The following is an 18,997-nucleotide window of genomic DNA, read 5'->3' on the forward strand; positions in this document are numbered from 1 at the left end:
ACGCACACGACCCCGGCGTGTATTTTTTTTGTTTTTTTTTTCGTGGGATCCGACTGCAGCAGCTCGTCCCATCCATAATTTTTCGATCGGCAAAAAATACGACAGACAGAAAAATTCATACCAACAGTCGGCACGGGCATATCACGGCGTGATCGATCGGCTACCCCAAACGAACGATTTTTTTACCCCCACAGGCGACGCGTACGGTGGTAGTGGAGGGTTCGCACCGGACGCTCGAACAACCCTCGCGAGTTCCGCCGACACACTAACCGACCACCACAACGCAACGAAATATCTTGGCTCTTGCAACAACGCAACGACGGATTTCACTTAGCGGCGGGGCGCGCATGTCCCCTGAAGATGAGGGCTGAAATCGGACAGATTTCCGAAAGCGGAGGGAACAGTCCCCCGACGGGTCTTACCCCTCTTCAGGGGGTACGACTCGATAGAGTTGTATGACGATATTTAATCGCGTTCCTGTTTTGTTCTTTTTTTGTGCACGCGGGAGGGGTGCGTCTTAATCCGATCGCTCCGTCGAAGCGCGAAGGAATGCACCTGGACCCCGCAGACGAGACGCGCGATTTTTGCTGAAACATTCTTAATCGGTTTTCGTTGTGGCTTTTAACCGATTAAAATTTCCATTTGAGCGAGCGAGTTCAAAACGCGGTGTAAAATGCGGCACGCAACACCCTCGCCGCGCACAAAAGGTGTGCGACAAAGGCGCCCTCCCTTTCCCACGCTTTTTAAAATATGCACGGAGACGGAGGTCCCGTGCGGCGCCTGAAATCTCGAGGACTGGAATAAGAAAAAAAAATCAAAACAGGCATGATTTTTAGTGAACTTGAACTTAAAAAGAAGAGCAGTAAAACAAAAGATAAAAATGTTATCTAGGCATGGCCGATTATACTGAGCAAAGTGGGAAGAAGATAGTTAAAATGACTTAAGTACTGTGATAGAAACGTTCGGAATGGGGGAGCAATAAATCGCAAGAGTAGACAGGACCAAGGACGAAAAAAAAAAGTAGTAAAACAAGCGCCGCATCCTGGCAGAAATAGAAGAGGAAAAAACAGGAAACATTGTAGAAATCTTTGCTACAAAACTACGGTCCTTTGGAACTTTTGAATTTGGAGTGGACATTTCCCGTTCCATCGATCCTTTTACTTGCGGAAGAAATTAATTTCGCATGCATTAAAAGGACGACTTGTCGCGGGCGGTGGTGGCGTTTCGAAGGGGAGGTCCCGTGCGCTTCCTCGTGTTTTAACAATTCGACACTTGGAGGAGTCGACAGGATATTAATACTGCCCCTAGGACGCGGCGAAAAAGTGGCGAGCGACGTTTCCTCGTCGGCATGTTCCGTAAAATGAATTGTGTCGACTCCTCGGGAACAATGGACTTTATCGTCTGGCCGTCTGTGCATTGTATAGTTTTTAGGAATGCGTTCGGAATCTAAATGTGCGCTTTTATCCGTCGCTTCTTGGAAGTTCCGATAAAGAAGTCGCCAGGAAGTAGGTAGAAAAGAAAAACATACGTACATTCGCATCCCTTAAATTTTCACGCACATCCACCGGACGGGGACGTCATCATCCTATCTGAATTATTTACGGAAATCCCATATCTCTTTAAAAGCACTCCTCACGTTCACGTAATTAACGTCGAACAACCACCCGGTTGGTTTTTTTCGGTGCGCAACAAGACCCAAACAAATCCTCCACCACGTGTCGGTAAAAAATTAGAGCAAGATTTATGCGGTCGTGCTCTTTCCATTTTTAACCGAACTGATTTATTATGCATGCGAACGGTTTCACCCTTAGCATTTTTACAGGTTGCATGCAACAGTGCCATTTTTATTTACTCGAGAAATGCGGACCGGATTAGGGGTGAGGGGCGTGAGGGGAGTCGTCTCGTGTGGAAGTCGTGTTCGGTTTCAAAATAAATAGATCAATTCGAGCGTCATAATTAGGTCGTTAACAAACGTTTGAGGTTTGAGCCGAGCTGTTTGTTCGACTACGCCGAAGGCACGAGCAAAGGACACCTGAAACCACCCGACATAGGGACTCGTCGTGTTTTATAATTCGAAAGCCGCACTTATACCGATCGATGTGCGGGGCGAGAGGGCCAAATGTACCCAAAATACGAAAAAAACCCAACGGTTTTGGTACCGGCCCGGGGGAATTGTATTTTCAACGGGCGGGATATTACACGAGCCGAGTTGTGTTTATTTTAATAACTAGCGGGATGTGGAGTCGATAAGACAAATAGATTCCCGGTGATAACGGAAATTTATTAAATGACTCACCGACTATGATTCATCCGGGGCGATAAGTCTATTGGGAACGGATATTTTTAGATAAATTGTTAAAAAAAACACCTTCAAACCCGATGACTCTAACACAACTGCTAACGCAAAAAAAAATTACGAGTCATTATGAGTATGTAAGTACATACAGGGTTATTATAAATGTTTGTAGTCCAACTAGGCGTAAAAACTGAATGTAAAATTTAGAGTTGCCGCTCAATATAAAAAACATCAAAATGATGTGAATAAGTGAGAACACACCCTTCACATACAAGGGTTAAATTGGGTGCAAAACAACTCAATATTTTTGGATTCAATCGTTAATTAAAAAAAAAATAAAACCCTTATCACCGCACTTTTCGCCTAAAAACGACAGTGACAGCGACAAAAATTGACAGTTCACACGAAAGCGGCAAAAATTTCATAACATGGGCATGGCCTGCTTCGACTACAATCATTTATAATAACCCTGTATGTAAACTAGGCTAAAATGAATAGGGAATTCCACAATTTTTCTTGGAAAGCAAAATAATTGCCCCAATCCTCCCACGTATTCTTAAACACTAGATAAATTTAAAATGTTACAGGTACTTGAAACATTACATTTAATGTGTATATATTTATATTTCTAACACATTTCATTACAAATTTTAAACTGCATTTATAAAAAATTCAAAAATGCATAAATTCCCTATTCATTTTTGCCTAGTTTATAATAAATTTCAGTTAGAAAAATAAAACAACAAAAAAAAAGTCTCAGTTGTGTTTTTCCTTCAATTGTTTTTCCCAACGATTTTTCCACTGTAATTTAAAATTTTCGGTGTGCTGTCTAAAAACGTTTGTCCTTGAAGCAAGGATCTAAGATCTAATACCTGTGGAATTCTTTTCAAGTAAATTTACAGGTAGATGTTTATAATCTGTCGGGTCCAAATCTGGGGAATATGGACGACCAGGTCCAATTCAAACTTTTGTATCGTCTGTCTCTCGCAACGTGAATTTCGTTTTGTCTTGATAAAACGAAACTCCCTCCCCGTCGGTCACATCTGGAAGTTTCTGCACCACATTGGCTCAAAATCTGTTCAGCTAAACTTCTTTGGTGGTGGTTTGGTTGAAGTTTAAGTGTTCACAATGGGCGAGTCCGCTCATATCGCGTTACAATGGTTGGTTATGCGGTTGGCTCTGCGTGAAATCTTTATTTTAAGGGCCAGAAAATAGTGATCTTTTAAGGGGGAAAAATAATTCGCAGATAAAAATTCTTGTCAATATTTTGAATGCAAATGTTTCAACGTTTAGCGAATGGTTTCTACTCCACCACGATCTTCAGGATTTCTTCAAATATAATTTTCATTTCAGTATTTTTCCCCCCATAAATTAACGAGCTGTCTATTTACTCGCATTTTCTAGTTATTTGACCTAATGACAGTGACCGTGAAATAATACTTTTTGTAAAATCAACGCAAAACATTGTGTTTTTAGAATACAGTTTTTCCGCTCTGCGGCCAAGGTGTAGTTTTTAGTTAGTTCAGTCCGACTCCACAAGGCAGGTGTTTACGTGTTGATTCTGTGATTTAAGCTAAAATTTTGTGAAAATGATATTGTATTAGCGAATGGTGAAGCGTCGGGAGTGCTCCTCGAGTCTAGAGAATTTCCGTGCTACTTCTTGTGGGGGTACATGAAGGACTTGGTATTAGTATATTCGATCCCAGTTGACACAATTGAAGTTTTAAGAAAACGGGTGGAAAATGCTGCCACAACAATTCGCAATAACAGAGGCATGTCGGAAAGAGTGAAAGAATTATTTCGTCGGCGCCTTCATTATTGTATTGACAATAACGGCGGCCACTTTGAACAGTTCTTAGAATGGTCAGTGATTACTGATTACTCTAATTACTTCATGAGAATTTTTACGGATTAATACACTAATTTTGTCACCATTTTGTCATCATTTGGGTATGGGCGATTCATTAGGGTCAGTTTAAAATATTTATTATTAAAATTGTTTTCATTTAATATCTACCATATGATTCTCTTTTTTCTCTTTCACCCTTATCATTAGAAGTTACAGCAACGGGCGCAGCAATTAGCCGCAAGAAACAAGTGAAAGTGTTCTTACATTTCATAATTTTTTGATAATTTTTCACTTATAAACCTAAAAAAAGTAAATTTCAACCAAAAACTCAAATTCTGATTTTTATACTGACCTACCCAGATTCACTTCCTATAATTATTTACGAAATTAGCAGGAAAAAACACCAGTTAGATTTTGAATTTTATGGAAAAGCTGCAAATAAGGGGCTTCAAAACGGTCGGCTACTAGTGAATGATCCTTTTGTTGGCAAATTATATCATTTTGCCATAAATCACGCGTCTGGTTTGCGTTTAAATAAAAAAGCGAATTATTTAGTCAAAATTTGTTATTGTGACACCAGGGTTTGATTCGCTAGCAGGTACAAATTCATTTAGTGTAAAAACTTTATAGGTAAATTTAAAAAAAATATATTTTTTTAATAGGTAAATTAACAGTTAATTGGAGTCTATTGTGTAATTTATATGTTAATTTTAACAGCCTCAAAAAATTCGTAACCATGACAATGACCAATCAGAGAAACGTATTTAATACTTTAACAGGTTGTTAAATTTCAACAGGCTGTTAAAAAAATACAGAATAGACCCCAATATCAGAAAACTAACAAAACTCTTACGGCCTTATTTATTAACAAAAAAAAAATTAAAAAATTCTAAAATATACCGTATCAATAATTAGTCGCGATTTCTCGCCTGCGCGCAGATGCCCCACCCGGTATATTATTTCCCTCGTTTAATAATTTAAAGTTTGTTTAAACGCTATGAATTCCTCGTATTTCCACTACGAAATCTCTTGGCATATTTGCGTAACATTTCAAAATCTAATTTGAGTCGTCGTTCTTCTCTCTGTTGTTTTTCTCTTGTAACAATACATGCAAACACGTCGATACGTTCCTTGTAAAACGGCAACGTTAAAAATTGCTTCGACTCGACTCCCGACATTTTTCCATTTTTAATTTATTTACAGCACAGTTTATTTCTCACATTCGCGAGAGCCGGTTTATTTTTATTGTTTTGAGAGAGCGTCGGCCATCTGCCGGTCGATTCCGATTCCGATTGGAACTATCCCATCGACGCGGCCACTGTGCGGTTTCCCTCGCGCAAATTTGCATGAAGAGTGCACAAAAGCCCGGTCGAAAGCTCGACCGAGACGCAATAAAAGAAATAAAGCGGTGGAGTCGCGGTTTTTCCGGGTCCGCGACTCCGTCGACTTTCGATCGTGGAACGACCATCAACTCCAGAAACGTCCGCACCTCCTGGAAGTCGACATCTGCGTCCCCTCTTGATTTACTTGCACTCAAGACGACTCCCCACGTGTGGTCCTGCGAGCTTCCCCTCGAGACGCCGGAGGCCCTAAAGACCTGTCGGCTCCCCCGGTGGCGCCTCGACATCAACCGTCTAAGTGGCTGAAATTCGCTTTTTGCCGGGGGAACAAATCGTTTTCTGATGCGACAAATATTAAATAAAGTTAATCCGGCGGAATTCGCTCGATTTACGAGCGACAACTCGGACAAATCCGGCGCTCCGCGAGGTGTGCGGCTCCGGGGGCGATTTGCAATTCCGAGTTTGACAAGAGCTGGTTTTTTCGTGGCGCGGAATGTCTGCACCGAAGGACTCTCGGCCGAGCTTCAGGTCGAGAACGTTTTTTTCCAGCACTTTATCATAATCTACAAGAGGATCGGATCCGTTGTATAATTAACTTTAACGAGTTAATGCCCTTGTATTTTTACGTCGGAAGAATTTCTGTCGGGCTCCGGACTCCGGACGATTATTTCTCGACGTCTCCGGATTGTTATTTAATTCGGAGGCGTTATTTTTTTCTGGCCGACGACGGTTATCCCTGTCTCGAAAATATCGAGTTTCAAAGGACAAGGTAATCTCCTCCGTCGGAAGTTCTTAAAAGTGGCAATTTGATCAACGCAGCACCGATCCGGAGCCGATGAAAGCGATCGCCGTTGTCTCAGACGAATTTTCATTTTGCTCATTTTCCGTCGAATAATTGATGGGGTTGCGTGTTTGGCCCGGGCGTAATTAACTTATCACCCTCATAATGCAACGCGTTCCGCTAAAATTGCCTAATTTATTAAGGCCGCGGTGAATTATGCATAAACACAACAGGAACACGCCCGAGATCAGTTTCCCTCACGACCGAGAATAAATTGAAAATATACTAGGGCTTCCTCGCTCAATTATCAGACAATTCCGTTTTATTACCGGGTTCGGCGTGATTGACGGTGATACCTTTTTTCCCTCGCAGGAAAACTTTCGCAATGGAAAAATTGATCGAGTCGTAATGGAAAATTCAACTCGCACCGAACAATGAGAAATTCGGTTTTCCTCTTTAATCAATCAAAAGAGGGGCGCCCGCGTCAAAGGTCTGACCGGATTAGAACACCTGGAAAAAATTAATCGAATTTTTCGACCCGCTTCGCCGGGTTATTAAATCCAAACGAAACACGAGTGCCAACTCGAAAACAAGACAAGTGGGAGAACTTGGCCAATAACGAACTTGCTGGAGATTTTTCCCCACAAAACATATTAAAAACCCCAAGGGAATGCGTAATTAAATATAAAAAAATATATAATATTTTATAATACCATTTTAATTGATTTCGTTTATCTCCACGATGGTTATTTTGAATGGGGAGCAAAGCTCGGGAATGAGATAAATGAATCCGGGCGGATTTAAAGCGACATATTTTCTTCATTAAAAGCGCTCATTATGCCGCTTCAGGAATTTTATTTTGATGTGAAACTTTTGTGTTCGGCCCGATTGAAAATTTCGGCGCCCATTAATTAAAAATTGCCGATCGGCCCCCGAAGTCGGGTCACAAATAAATAATTCGCTGTCAGTTTCGATCACTATCGATTTCCGAAGCAACTAACGTTGTTACATACGAGCCCTAACAACTAAATGTTCGGACACATATACTAAAGATACAAAAACTATTGCTGTAGTTATAGTAGAAATTTAATAATGCATTACGAATTGCTGTAGAGGATAAAGTAATAACCACAGATAATATTTTTCTGTTACAAAAAGACAATTTTACTTGTGTATTACGTATACATCTCATATTTTAAAACAAAATGTTTAAATTTGACAAGTAAATGTTGGCAACTAAATGTTCGGACAAAATGCATATTTGTATTTTTTTTAGTAGGCTCTGGAAAAAAGTTGCTTATTTTGACAGTTAAAGTAACTGGTACCCCTTGCGTACCTAACAATTATAATATTTTTGATTTAATTTAAGTAAAAAATTGAGAGTTTTGAACAGTAATGGGTCGTGGATTTGCAACAAACGTTAAAATACGTGAAATTATCATTAAAAAATACTGCCAAGGAAAAACTGTTCGAAATATTGCAAATATTGGACGTGCCCAAGTCTACAGTAGGTGATATTATAAAAAATTATGCCGAAACTGGAGAACTGAAGGTTAAAGGAAAAAGTCCAGGAAGACCGAGAATTGTTACCCAACGTTCTCAAAGAAATTTAATTAAGATTTGTAAAAAAAATCGAAGAAATACTTTGCGGGATATCACTGCCCAATGGAATGACGAGTCTGGCACTAATTTATCGCGAGAGTGTTGCCGAAAATGGATTCATAAGTCTGGACTAAGCTTTTACAAGGTACAAAAGTAAGCACAAACATTTTGTGAGCACAAAATTATTTTTATTTAGGCCAAGGAAAAGCCACTACTGACGGAAAAACAAAAGAAAAACAGACTACTCTGGGCCCAATCAAAAGTAAAATGGACGGATGAAGACTGGAGTAAAGTTGTTTTTAGTGATGAATCAAAATTCGACGTCTCTGTGGGAGATTATAGAAAAAGAGTCATTCGTTCAAAAGATGAAGCGTTTCATAAAGACTGCCTAAAGAGAACTGTGAAGTTTCCGAAAAGTGTGATGATTTGGGGATGCATGTCTGCAAGAGGTTTGGGGAAATATCAATTTATTGAGTAAAATACCAAGAAATTTTACAAAATAGTTTATTACCGACTCTTCAGTTTTTGTATCCTCAAGATGATTTTATTTTCCAACAAGATGGGGCAGCATGTCACACCGCGAAAACAACTGAAAAATGGTTCGGTGAACATAACATAAATGTTCTTTCATGGCCTTCAAATAGTCCGGACCTAAACGTCATCGAAACTCTTTGGCACAAAATGAAAAGCTATTTGAGAAATCACCCACAGAGAATTCAGGATTTAAAAAATCAAATTGAAAAAATATGGACCAGTTTTACCCCAGAATTTTGTGGGGATCTAGTAAAAACTATGCCCGCCAGGATTCAGGCAGTCATAAAAGCAAAAGGGGACGTAACTGAATATTAAGTTTGTAAAACAGTATTTTGTCCGAACATTTAGTTGCCAAGTTTTTCTGTTTTAATTGTTTCATTTTGATTATTAGTTATTGTAATGTTTATTATATTCAATGATGTTCAGTATCTACTGTGGTATATTATTTTTCACATTAAACTCTACGGTATACTTAAAAAAAAGAAAGTTATTTCTTTCAAATTTTTACTTTCTGCCTTCTTCACTAATAAAACAATGCTTGTCCGAACATTTAGTTGTTAGGGCTCGTATCTTGTTTGCACATTATTATCGATAGCGTGCTTCACAATTTTTTTTTATTTAAATTTTTTTTTGTCATTCCTGTGATAAAATGGAACACTTCACTAACAACCAATTATGTCGGTGTCGATCTTTCATTGCCGACATGAAATTGATGTAGCTTCGATCACGCTAACAGCGGTGATAAAGAGAGCTTTTACCGAAACTCCAACAAACAAGCTTTGTACGGTGAAGCCGGTCACCATCTTCCCATGTCGAAAATAGGAGGGCGTCATGTGGTTCGTGTTCTCGAGTGACAATTATGTATTTTGTTTAAATAAAATTGACGTAAACGTCAAAATTTTACATGTGACAGTTACCCCGTGCGTTTTCAAAAATTTTGTTTTCCCGTATCTCATTTTTTATCGCTTGCGATTAACGGTACGAACGATGTTTTGCTGCGCTAGTGTGTGTAAACTTCCCACTTGTAAAAAAAAAAAAAACATTGAGAATTGACCATTTCCATCGTCGATTTTCGATTTTGTCGGTGTCCGAGATCGAAAATTTTGCACGTCCGACCGGTCGTCGGTCAATTATTCGTGTATTAAACGTTTTGACGCATGAAAAATGCCCAATTAAATCGACAAAGCAATCAGCGGCTCTGACCGGTCCCATTGAATCGGCGCCGGCCGTTATTATTTATTCATTCGATTGTGCATTGTTCATTTGAAGTTGATGGTCGAGCCGTAAAAACAAAAGCTTCGACGGGCTCCGCCGTTAAATAATCGAAACGGTGGCATAATAAGAAGTTGTCGACCGTTGCCGGCTCTGAAAATCCCTCGGCCTCGGTCCGGGGTTAAAGCCCAGGATTATGATGAGTAATGGAGTTTATTCTTTTCGGGATTCGGTTAAACCGGCGAGTCTCGTTTATTTAAATTAAATCATTACCGGGAGGCGCTCGTGTGCGACCCCTCCACCGAGAAATCCACCTAATAAGTGTTCGACAGGGTGAAAAGACTAAAGAGTCGCTTTTGTCGTGGAGTGTTCTCGTGCAGCTCTTCGCTTTCGCCTCGGGTTTCTCCAGTCGATCCCACCCCCACGAAAAAAAAAATGAATATTTCGCCCATGATGTCGCGGATGTCACTTATAATTTACGTTTATAACGAAGTAATTTTCTCTAAATGAAATTCCTTCGCACCTGGCACCCGACCGGTCGGAATTAGGAAGTGAATTTATGCCGACCGGGGGCGGCGTTCCGAAGACGGAAGAGTTAATTTTTTCCGGAGGGCGGTATTGTTTTCTGAGAATGACCGCATTCCCCCCGGCTCTCGGATCGGGATTCTGACCTTTAAACTCGTTCCCGGATTATTCCGGGAAACATCAAACACAGGTGGAGATAAGCCCAGTCAACGCTGCCGACACGGATACGAGAAATCCTTCAAGAAAACAGATTACGGCCATTATCGATTCGGTCACATAACAGACGCACACACCTCCCTAATAACGACATCTGCTCCCCACCCCCAACCCCCAGGCTTGTTTGACCCTTGCGCTTATTGAAAAAGAAGAAAAACGCTAATTCCAAGTGGACCTGGAACGGTGGTTTTTTGGCAATTTGCCCGAGAGATTTCGCTGAAATACGAGCGCCTTTCGGTTATCGGTCCAAGGAACCTAAAAACCGTTCCTATCGGCGTTCGAGGGGTCCACAACATAAATTTGATTTATTTACATTTCGAAAAATTCTGATGAGTACCGACGCAAGAAAAATGTATGCATTCACGTAAACAAATGTAACGCTCGACAGATTCATAAAATAGTTATTTACGAACCAAGTGCGGGAAGACAATGTTCCCGCATGAGCGCAGTTTTTTTAAAGCACGAGCGACGAAGGAGCGAGTACCTTTAATTAATGCGCGAATGAGCGGAAGATGTCTTCACGCAAGTGGCTCGTACAATATTTTTTGTACGAACATTAAATTAAATTAAAATTTTTTGTTTTAATACATTAAACATAAAGGAACATAAACCTAAGTAGGCAGTGACCTTTGGTTGTTAGAAACACTTGACATTTCAATTTTTGCAATAATTTGTGAGTTTTGTTGTATTTGTATTGTATTTTATGTAGGATTTGTAGGAATAATTTTCAACGATTATAAATATTTCCCTAATTTTTAATAGTGTAAAATCCAGGGAAGTTGTATATTATGAACTAAATTTTATTATTATCAAGACCGATTTTTTTTTAATGCCTTAAACGGCCAGTGTTTTTTGCAATTTTTACATTCGAGTCGATCGGGAAAAACTCGTTACTGATTGAGCGTTGGATGTTGGAAGCGTCACTTCCAAGGCTGTGAGTACAAAAATGCTTTTTTTTTGCACGTTTTGTGTAATTATTTTTCGTTTCTATCATGACGAACTATGCGGATCGCGGTGTCAGATCTGGTGCGTACCGGGGCCGCTGGCACGACGGAATCGCATTGAAAATAAACACATCTAGGTGGAGCGTTTGGCATTGTGCCTGCGAGTTTTGTTGCGTCTGGTCGTATTTTTTCCCGGTCGCGAGATTCCCCAAGTTTTAATCAATCCCGACGAAACGATTTGTTTTTCATTAATATGCAAATAACCTGTCGAAAACAATGGGAACTAATTAGCGGACCTCGATGACTCGATGGAAGTTTATAATTGGAGGCGGCTGTCGGAAAAAAACGCCAAAAACTCACTAATTTGAATCCGGCCCATCTGAGCGTCCTCTGTAGCGTGGCGGCCCTGGTGGAGACTCCGAAGTCCCCCGGGTCCCCCGTCGGGTTTTCGCGTTTCCCCACCTGGAGAGCTTCCCGACGAAGCTCCCCTTTCGAGTTTTCGACCGCTTCCATCGTCCGACGGTGCAACACGCTCGATCAAAAACCGGAAGAGTTTTCTCGCGGTGCTCGTCGAAAGCGACGAACCGACTGCAAACCGGGTGGAGTACTCGTCTAGTGGGTATATTTAGACGGCGACGATCACGTGGTAGCCTCTTCATCTCGCGGAAAGAAGTAATTAGGGCGAACGCTGGAGTCAAACAACACTCAAACTTTTAATACGAGGACGCCGCACCCAACAAGAAAAATCCACACACCCTCCGCGAACTGGGTTAGTTAACACTGGGAGCGTCTAATTACCGGAGCTTTACTAATATGAAAGCTTTTTTGAAAAGTTTCAACGGGAAATCCAATTTAACAGACGGCGCTTCCTTTTGTGAGCAATAAGGCCGAAACAAAAACAACTTTCTTGGAGATTTTTTTTTCGCTCGCTCGCTGGGTCGAGATGCCGCCCTAATAGGTGGCAACTCCTCGAGATTAACAAGTCTTCGTCGATGGCCGTCGGAAGTTGGAAGAGCCGCCGGTCGGGTCGAGTGGTTTTTTTCGCATCTTTTCAAACTCCATCACGAAAGCGAGAAGTTGCACGGCGTGGTGATGGAAAAGCTCGGATGCGTGTCGGTGATGCATAAATAAATCGATGGATTGGCAAATTAGAGAGTCGGATGGATGCGTTGTGCAGCAGCAGGAAAAAAAATGATAAATCGTTGAACTGGCAAATAAAAATTATTTTTCGGAAAAAACACGACAAGAACAAAGCGAACGTAATAAGCTATTAATTTGTGTGATCACTCTCCAGCGAAGCAGGTTATGGGAACGCGTCTTCAATTAGTTTCGGTGTTTATTGCCCGTAAATATAGTCATAGATGGGTAATTAGCGGTAATGGGAATAACCACACATACGGACACGGCAGACCAACTAATAGATACTGAAATACGGAGAGTAATTTGCGGCCACGACATACCTACACTCTATTTATACGAAGACTAAAAAGCTTGAGCACCACGTTCGCTACTGCTGCGATAATTTTCTCAAATAAGCCACGCGTTGAACGGACATTTGTGAAGTTTACTAGTAATATCTGGAGTTTAGAAAGTGTAGTAATGTTTTAGGAAACTCTAATGTGTAGGAGGTTGAGTGAGGTTAAGCAACATCGGCGGCGGTCAGTTGTCGGATGGGTGGGAAACCGCGTTCATAATGCCAGAACAAAATAGTTATTTACCTAACGTACCTATGCGGAAAGTGAAATTTCCCGCGTGAGCACTTTATGCAAACGCGGGAAATTTCTTCCCGCAAAAGTTAGGTACAATATTTTTTGAACGAATAATTCAAAAAAATTTAAAAACAAAATTAAAAATGTAAGTCGTTCATTGCTATTGGGTTGGTAGCACCTTCCGCGCTGATTAATTAAAATTTAAAGCATCGGTGCCAACACGTTGAACAAATTCTTCCCCTTTTTGAATTGCTTATTTTTTGTGTTGATGACAATTAATTTTACAAATGCAAATGTGACGAAACGTCCATTTTGTTTAAAATGAATTGATTCCGTCTGTCTACGTTATTAAATACCAACCTTACAATGCAATTTCTGCATGGAAAGTCAAAACCACGGCGTGCGGGAAATCATTGTTTCCGCACTCCGAGGACAACCGGGAAATACCGATTTTGAGGCTATGAGTACAAAAAATGAATTATCGTTACTCGATAGAAATAAATAAATTAAGGGTAGCGGCAGTTACCGCAATCAAATTAAAACTGTCAACGTACGGAACAAGCCCTCGATGCACAGTTCATTTAATTCTGCCCCGACGACAGCCATTAATTTGCAGAAATTTTCAGTGCATGATCGTGCGGATTAAAATCTGCTGATGGGCGAGGAGGCTTGCCAAATCCCAAACGAATTAGGACAACATCCTGCCATCACCGAGACCCGAACTCGCCTCCGTCCATAATGCGAGTTCCTTTCAGGAATCGGCCAACTCTCGGGTCCTTTTTATATAAATTTGAGACTGGCCACTGTAATAATCTCTTTTAGGAAGGCCATCAAAAGTTTCCGTGCGTATTTAACGATTCCATTCCGGAAAGGTACACCGGGATAATCAGGTTTTCGGAGGGTCCTCGCGTCGGGGACTAATCAACAGGATCTCCTAGTCCTTTTCTTTGCGAATTCGCTCGTCGAATTCGTGACGTTTTTAATTGCGACATCAATAATTCCGACGACAAGTCCTGGAGTTGAAACGGCGCGAAAATTAACAACGGCCCCCGCGAACTCCGAACTGCGTTAGTTATTAACGCGACGGCGGCGGCGGCGGCTTGTTTGCAGTCGAAAATTCCGGGGGGGACGGTGTTGCGTGGCCGGGAGGCCTTGTCCCACTTTCGGGAAAGACGAAATAAAAAGCGACCAACGGTTCGAACAGAGGCGAGGTCAGATGGGTTTCGATTATGAAGAGGTGATTTGCGTGTTGACATTCGTAAAAGCGGGCGGAGTAACTGTCCATTCAAGAGAACGACTCGATAAAAATCTCCTGTTGCTTGAGTATACATGGGAGTGGTCGTGCTTTATTGCGCATTCATGTGCAGTCGACGACGTAAATAATGTCAAACGACGGAGTGGGTACGCGAGGAAGGCTAGGCGCGCTACCGGCCACAGTCAAAATCGACCGTCGCGACTCTCATTAAGTCGACGTCGAATGAATTACAAACAGATGGAGATCGGGGTTGGTTCAACGAACATTTTTTTTTCTTCTTTAAGATGATAATGCGAGCGGCGGTAATGTGACATAAAGACCTGTTCGATTGTGTGTTTGTGATAGGCATACATGTGCCATCTGTTTGTTCTACTGTTAAAAATTACTAGTCTGCTCAAATACGGACGTTTATTATCGACATAATAATAAATTGTGCTCTTGACACGACAGAAAAATAAAGCTTTTTTTTTAAATATTTGTTGTTTTATTTCCAAATTCAAAAAGGATCGAAAATTTGACATATTTTGCTCAGTCTAAATAGACAGATTCTTCGACTACGGATGACGGATCTTACGTTTTTACATGAGTGGTGCGTTCACAATCGGCTCTTCGACGCCAACTTTGAGGTGAAATTAAAAAAATATTTGTTCACAAAATGGCACAAAATGGAAGGATTGAAAAAGTTTGGAAAAATGTTACAGTGAATGAGATTACATAGTTGTAAAAAGAGATATGTAATAATAAAACATATAACTACCTATAGTAAAAACGTTTTAGATGTAGATTGTCAAACTCAAGGTCGCTTAAAATTTATGATTGAACTAACTGTACTTCGGTGAGAAAACTGTCATAAATTCCAAATACCTTATAAGCGCGTCTAGTTACTTTTCTTGGTAGTGCCAACTTAACGACAAGTCCCCAATCCACATCTATAAAGTTCCGACCATAGTTGTTTTCAACAACATCCGCGCTTGTCAATATGACAGTATGCTGGCATCACTAGCTGTTTCAGTTTAACCTCAATTTCTTATTTGACACTTTTAACTAGACGTTGCTTATACTCTGAACACCGGTTATGAATTTGTGCGTGTCGTATTCGTACAATATGCAACAACATATTAAAAATGTCACTGACAGCGCGGATGTCGTTGAAAATAACTACATACATATACAGTCTGTTCAAAAAGTCTGGAAACACCCAAATGAAAACGTAACGCATAATTTTAGAAAAAAATCTAAAGACAGGTCAATTAGTGTTTTAAAAAAGATTTCTGCTGATATTTTCTTTTTGATCTTTTCGATGACCTTGAAAAAGTTGTTATAAAAAATTAGGTTTTTTCAGGAAATTTCTTATGTACGTACAGTCGCGAGCAATAAATTTTGGTCGTCAAGGTCATTCTTTGACGCAATCGAAAATGTATCATTGTAAAATAGTCGTAAATATCATAACCTATCATCATGTTGTATGACATTAATTGTCATTTTTTTGGCACTTTGTTGACATGACCATAATCAGGCAGGGAATTTTTTTAAATTTGTGACAATCTAACCAAATTTTGAAATGACATTGACGACCAAAATTTATTGCTCGCGACAGTAAATTGAAAATTTTTTTTGACCGTCGGGTAGACAATCAAAAGATTTATTAAAAACGGTAGTAAACATGCGACGTTGCCATTGAAAAAACCTCTGATGACATAACTCTATCAAGGTCATCAAAAACAGCAAACAGATACCGTCAACAAAAAGCTTTTTGAAAACGCTAGTTCACCTGTTGTTGCGTTTTTCTCGAGAATCATTCGTTTCTATTTTATTGGGGTTTTTCCAGACTTTTTGGACACACTGTATGTAGTTTTGGCATAACGAACCTTCAATTAAGAACATTTAAGGCACAACACGAAATCCTAATGTATCATCTCAAAAATAATACAGTGGAGTCAGTTGCAACGTTGCAAAATGAACTTAAGGAAAACATGTCCCCCAACCGTTTTGTAGAATCCTACGACACGCGATGACAAAAATAGGTTACATAAATACCTTAAACATTCGTGATGTAAAAAGCAAGCGTTTATATTTTGTAGAGAAAGAAAAATATTTCAGAATTAATGATGTCAAAAATACCTACTTTTGCTTTACAAAACTGAATGGCCCCTTTCACAGGCGTCCATCATATAGGGGTGGCGACGCGAAACATTGACAAGGACGTTGATTACCCCCGTGGAAATTTGAACTACCGAATAATGTTACAACTTACTCCAGTCTACCCTACAGATTCAGTTCTTACACGATCACATTTTCTCTTGATTCAAGTTAGTTAGTTCTTCTCATCAAAAGATCGTCATTATCACGATTTATCTTCTCTCGCACCGAAAGCTCTCGTCATAAATAATGTAAAGCGTAAATTTATTTTAACATTAACATTACCGAGACAGAATTTGGTTCAAAGCCGTCGTCGATCTTGGCAGCAAACATTTTGACACATGGCTGGGTTCTTATTTGGATATCCCCTTCCCCTGTCACTCGACCTTTTGGGAATTTCCTCGACATCCACAACAGACGTTAACTAATTTAAAGTACAATTACCGACCATAATTTATTCGACCTGCTCGCTTGACAGTTTGTTTTTTTTTTCTCTCTCTATTTTTTGCCACAGCGAAACACCCGACAATCGATTTCGCGGAAAAACCTCGTCAGAAAAATCGAAAAACCATCCCAATCAACTTCTTGCCATCCAGAACAGCCGGTGGGTTTTCTCTTCGACGCAGTTCACCGATCATGCGTCGAAAACGTCGGCAGCACAATTTTTCGGGATGTGCATGTGTGGAAAAGCTGGCTTTGCCGCCTCCCGGTATAAATTAGAGCCGTTGCTGTGTAACGCATTTGTAATGGAGATTCACTGCTGAATATGGAAGTTCTCGTCGGCAACGCTCGCTAGGTGTGGGTGGGCTCGAATTTCTTGCGCCCCCGAGGAATGTTTATTCAAAACAACGGAGAAAACGCCGATCGCACGACGACACTAATTAACCGCGGTGCACCACCCGCCCCTCGAACGTGCGATTAATTGGCTGCTCATTAGCTCGCCGCCGCAATCGCGACGCGTAGCCAACCGCCCCCCCGAAAACTCGCCATTTTTCCGCCGACTTAATTACGCACGCAATTCGCTGGGAGCGTCCAAAAAACTTCGCCGCCGCCTCCTAATCAAGTTTCCATCATTTTTCTACATCCCCACAGTGGTAAAAGAGGAATGTCGCGCCCGTTTACTTAATAATCGGGAATCCGTTCGTCGGCGGCGGCGGGACTACTCATAGGGAACGGGGCAAAGTGTTAAAACCGAAATTTACGGCGTCAATAAACATTTTACATTTTTATTGCGGGAATAAATTAGTGTTCGAGAGATGCGTGCGTGCGGGAGGGGCGAAGGTGACAAAAGATAAATATTTGATCAGGAGAAGTGTCGGTGAGGTGTGCGTGGAGTAATTGTTGAAATAATTTCGACGATCCGAAGAACGAAAAGCTCACGGCGCACAGGACGATTCGCTCGGCGACCACCCCCGAGCGATTTTTCCGCTTCCCCCTTGGAAAAATGTTGACAAATCTTTCCTCGGAACGACTTAATTGGTCGCCCTTTGTCTTTGCGAAAAATTAACTCCGAAAGACGACTCGCTCCAAATGACCACCTGGGGGTGGCACTTTCAATTTCCCGCCGTCGACGTTCCGCTCGATAACCCCTTTACACGTGGATTTCGCGGTGGAGGCGACCGTTTTATTATTACACGTTATTACTCAGCGTCTATTCACGTGAGGCATATTAAGGTGTGTTTTAATAAAACATCGCGCTACGCCTTGCTTAAAACCCTGATATGCACATAATGGTCGATTTAAATTCGGAATTGGACGTTTCGCGTCCCGCGACGGGCGTGAGCGCGACATTGTCGTCTTTTTTTCGGACTTCCATATGTCACGTGTCGAATTTTTCGGTCGATGGAGAGAAGAAAAAAGAATCGACGACCGGATTCACGAACGGGTTTCGAACGCGTCCAAAAATAGACGACGTGGGTTGAACGACTTCACTAATAAATTGTTTCGGGAGAAAAAGGAGAAAAAACGGCGCCGAAAAAAGCACCGGAAGAGAGGTGACATGAGAAAAAAACGAAAACCGGTCAAAGGCAAAAGAAGAATTGTTCGCGACGAACTTCTTCACGAGGTTAATGTCGTCTTCATTTCTTCTGGGACAAAAAACTAACCAACTCAAGCTGGCTCGGCGGGCGACGAATTCTAAAGTTTTCTCAAATCTGGCACACTCGTCTTGTGGTGGTCAATCAATTTCATGGGATTTCGTCATTGGAAAGTTGATTTGCAACAATTTACAAAGTAAAGTGGATGTTCACGCAAATTGTTGGGTACCTCATAGATCTGCTGCAGGTCCACTAATGTTTCACACCTATATCGGTGTCTGTTATTCAACTACATAAGAATCTTTCTTTTTATATGTATTGTTCTTACAACATCCTCTGGTGTAATCTACGGTGCAATAACAAAGAATTTTTTTATCATTACTTAGTTCTCAACGAAAGCTTCTTCATTCTGATGAAACGAATCTTTTATTTATCTTATTTTTTTAATTCTGGGAAACCAAAAAAAATCGCAAGGTGTCAGTTCGGGACCATAAGGTGGCGATTGTAATAATTTTAGTTTTGAGCCCTCCAAAACCTATTACGTACCAAGAGATCTACG

General features: G+C 40.8%; 1 protein-coding gene and 1 long non-coding RNA gene across 13 annotated transcripts in view; one reads left to right on the forward strand and one right to left on the reverse strand.

Annotated features, from left to right (window-relative positions):
• Positions 1-18,997, forward strand: part of LOC138132796 (uncharacterized) — a 38,618-nt gene that overhangs the window by 17,136 nt on the left and 2,485 nt on the right. The window lies entirely within an intron of this gene.
• Positions 1-18,997, reverse strand: part of ASPP (Ankyrin-repeat, SH3-domain, and Proline-rich-region containing Protein) — an 87,687-nt gene that overhangs the window by 10,181 nt on the left and 58,509 nt on the right. Inside the window, exon 1 of one of the 10 annotated variants that reach the window (XM_069050430.1) lies at positions 11,660-11,873. The exons of 8 other annotated variants lie outside the window; for them this stretch is intronic. In XM_069050430.1, the coding sequence (XP_068906531.1) occupies positions 11,660-11,812 (153 nt within the window). In that variant the 5' untranslated portion in view covers positions 11,813-11,873. Of the gene's footprint in view, positions 1-121; positions 343-11,659; positions 11,874-18,997 lie in introns of those variants that run through there. One more of the 10 variants, XM_069050428.1, reaches the window with a different exon arrangement.

This window comes from Tenebrio molitor, chromosome 6, assembly GCF_963966145.1.
Source record: "Tenebrio molitor chromosome 6, icTenMoli1.1, whole genome shotgun sequence".
Lineage (NCBI taxonomy): Eukaryota > Metazoa > Arthropoda > Insecta > Coleoptera > Tenebrionidae > Tenebrio > Tenebrio molitor.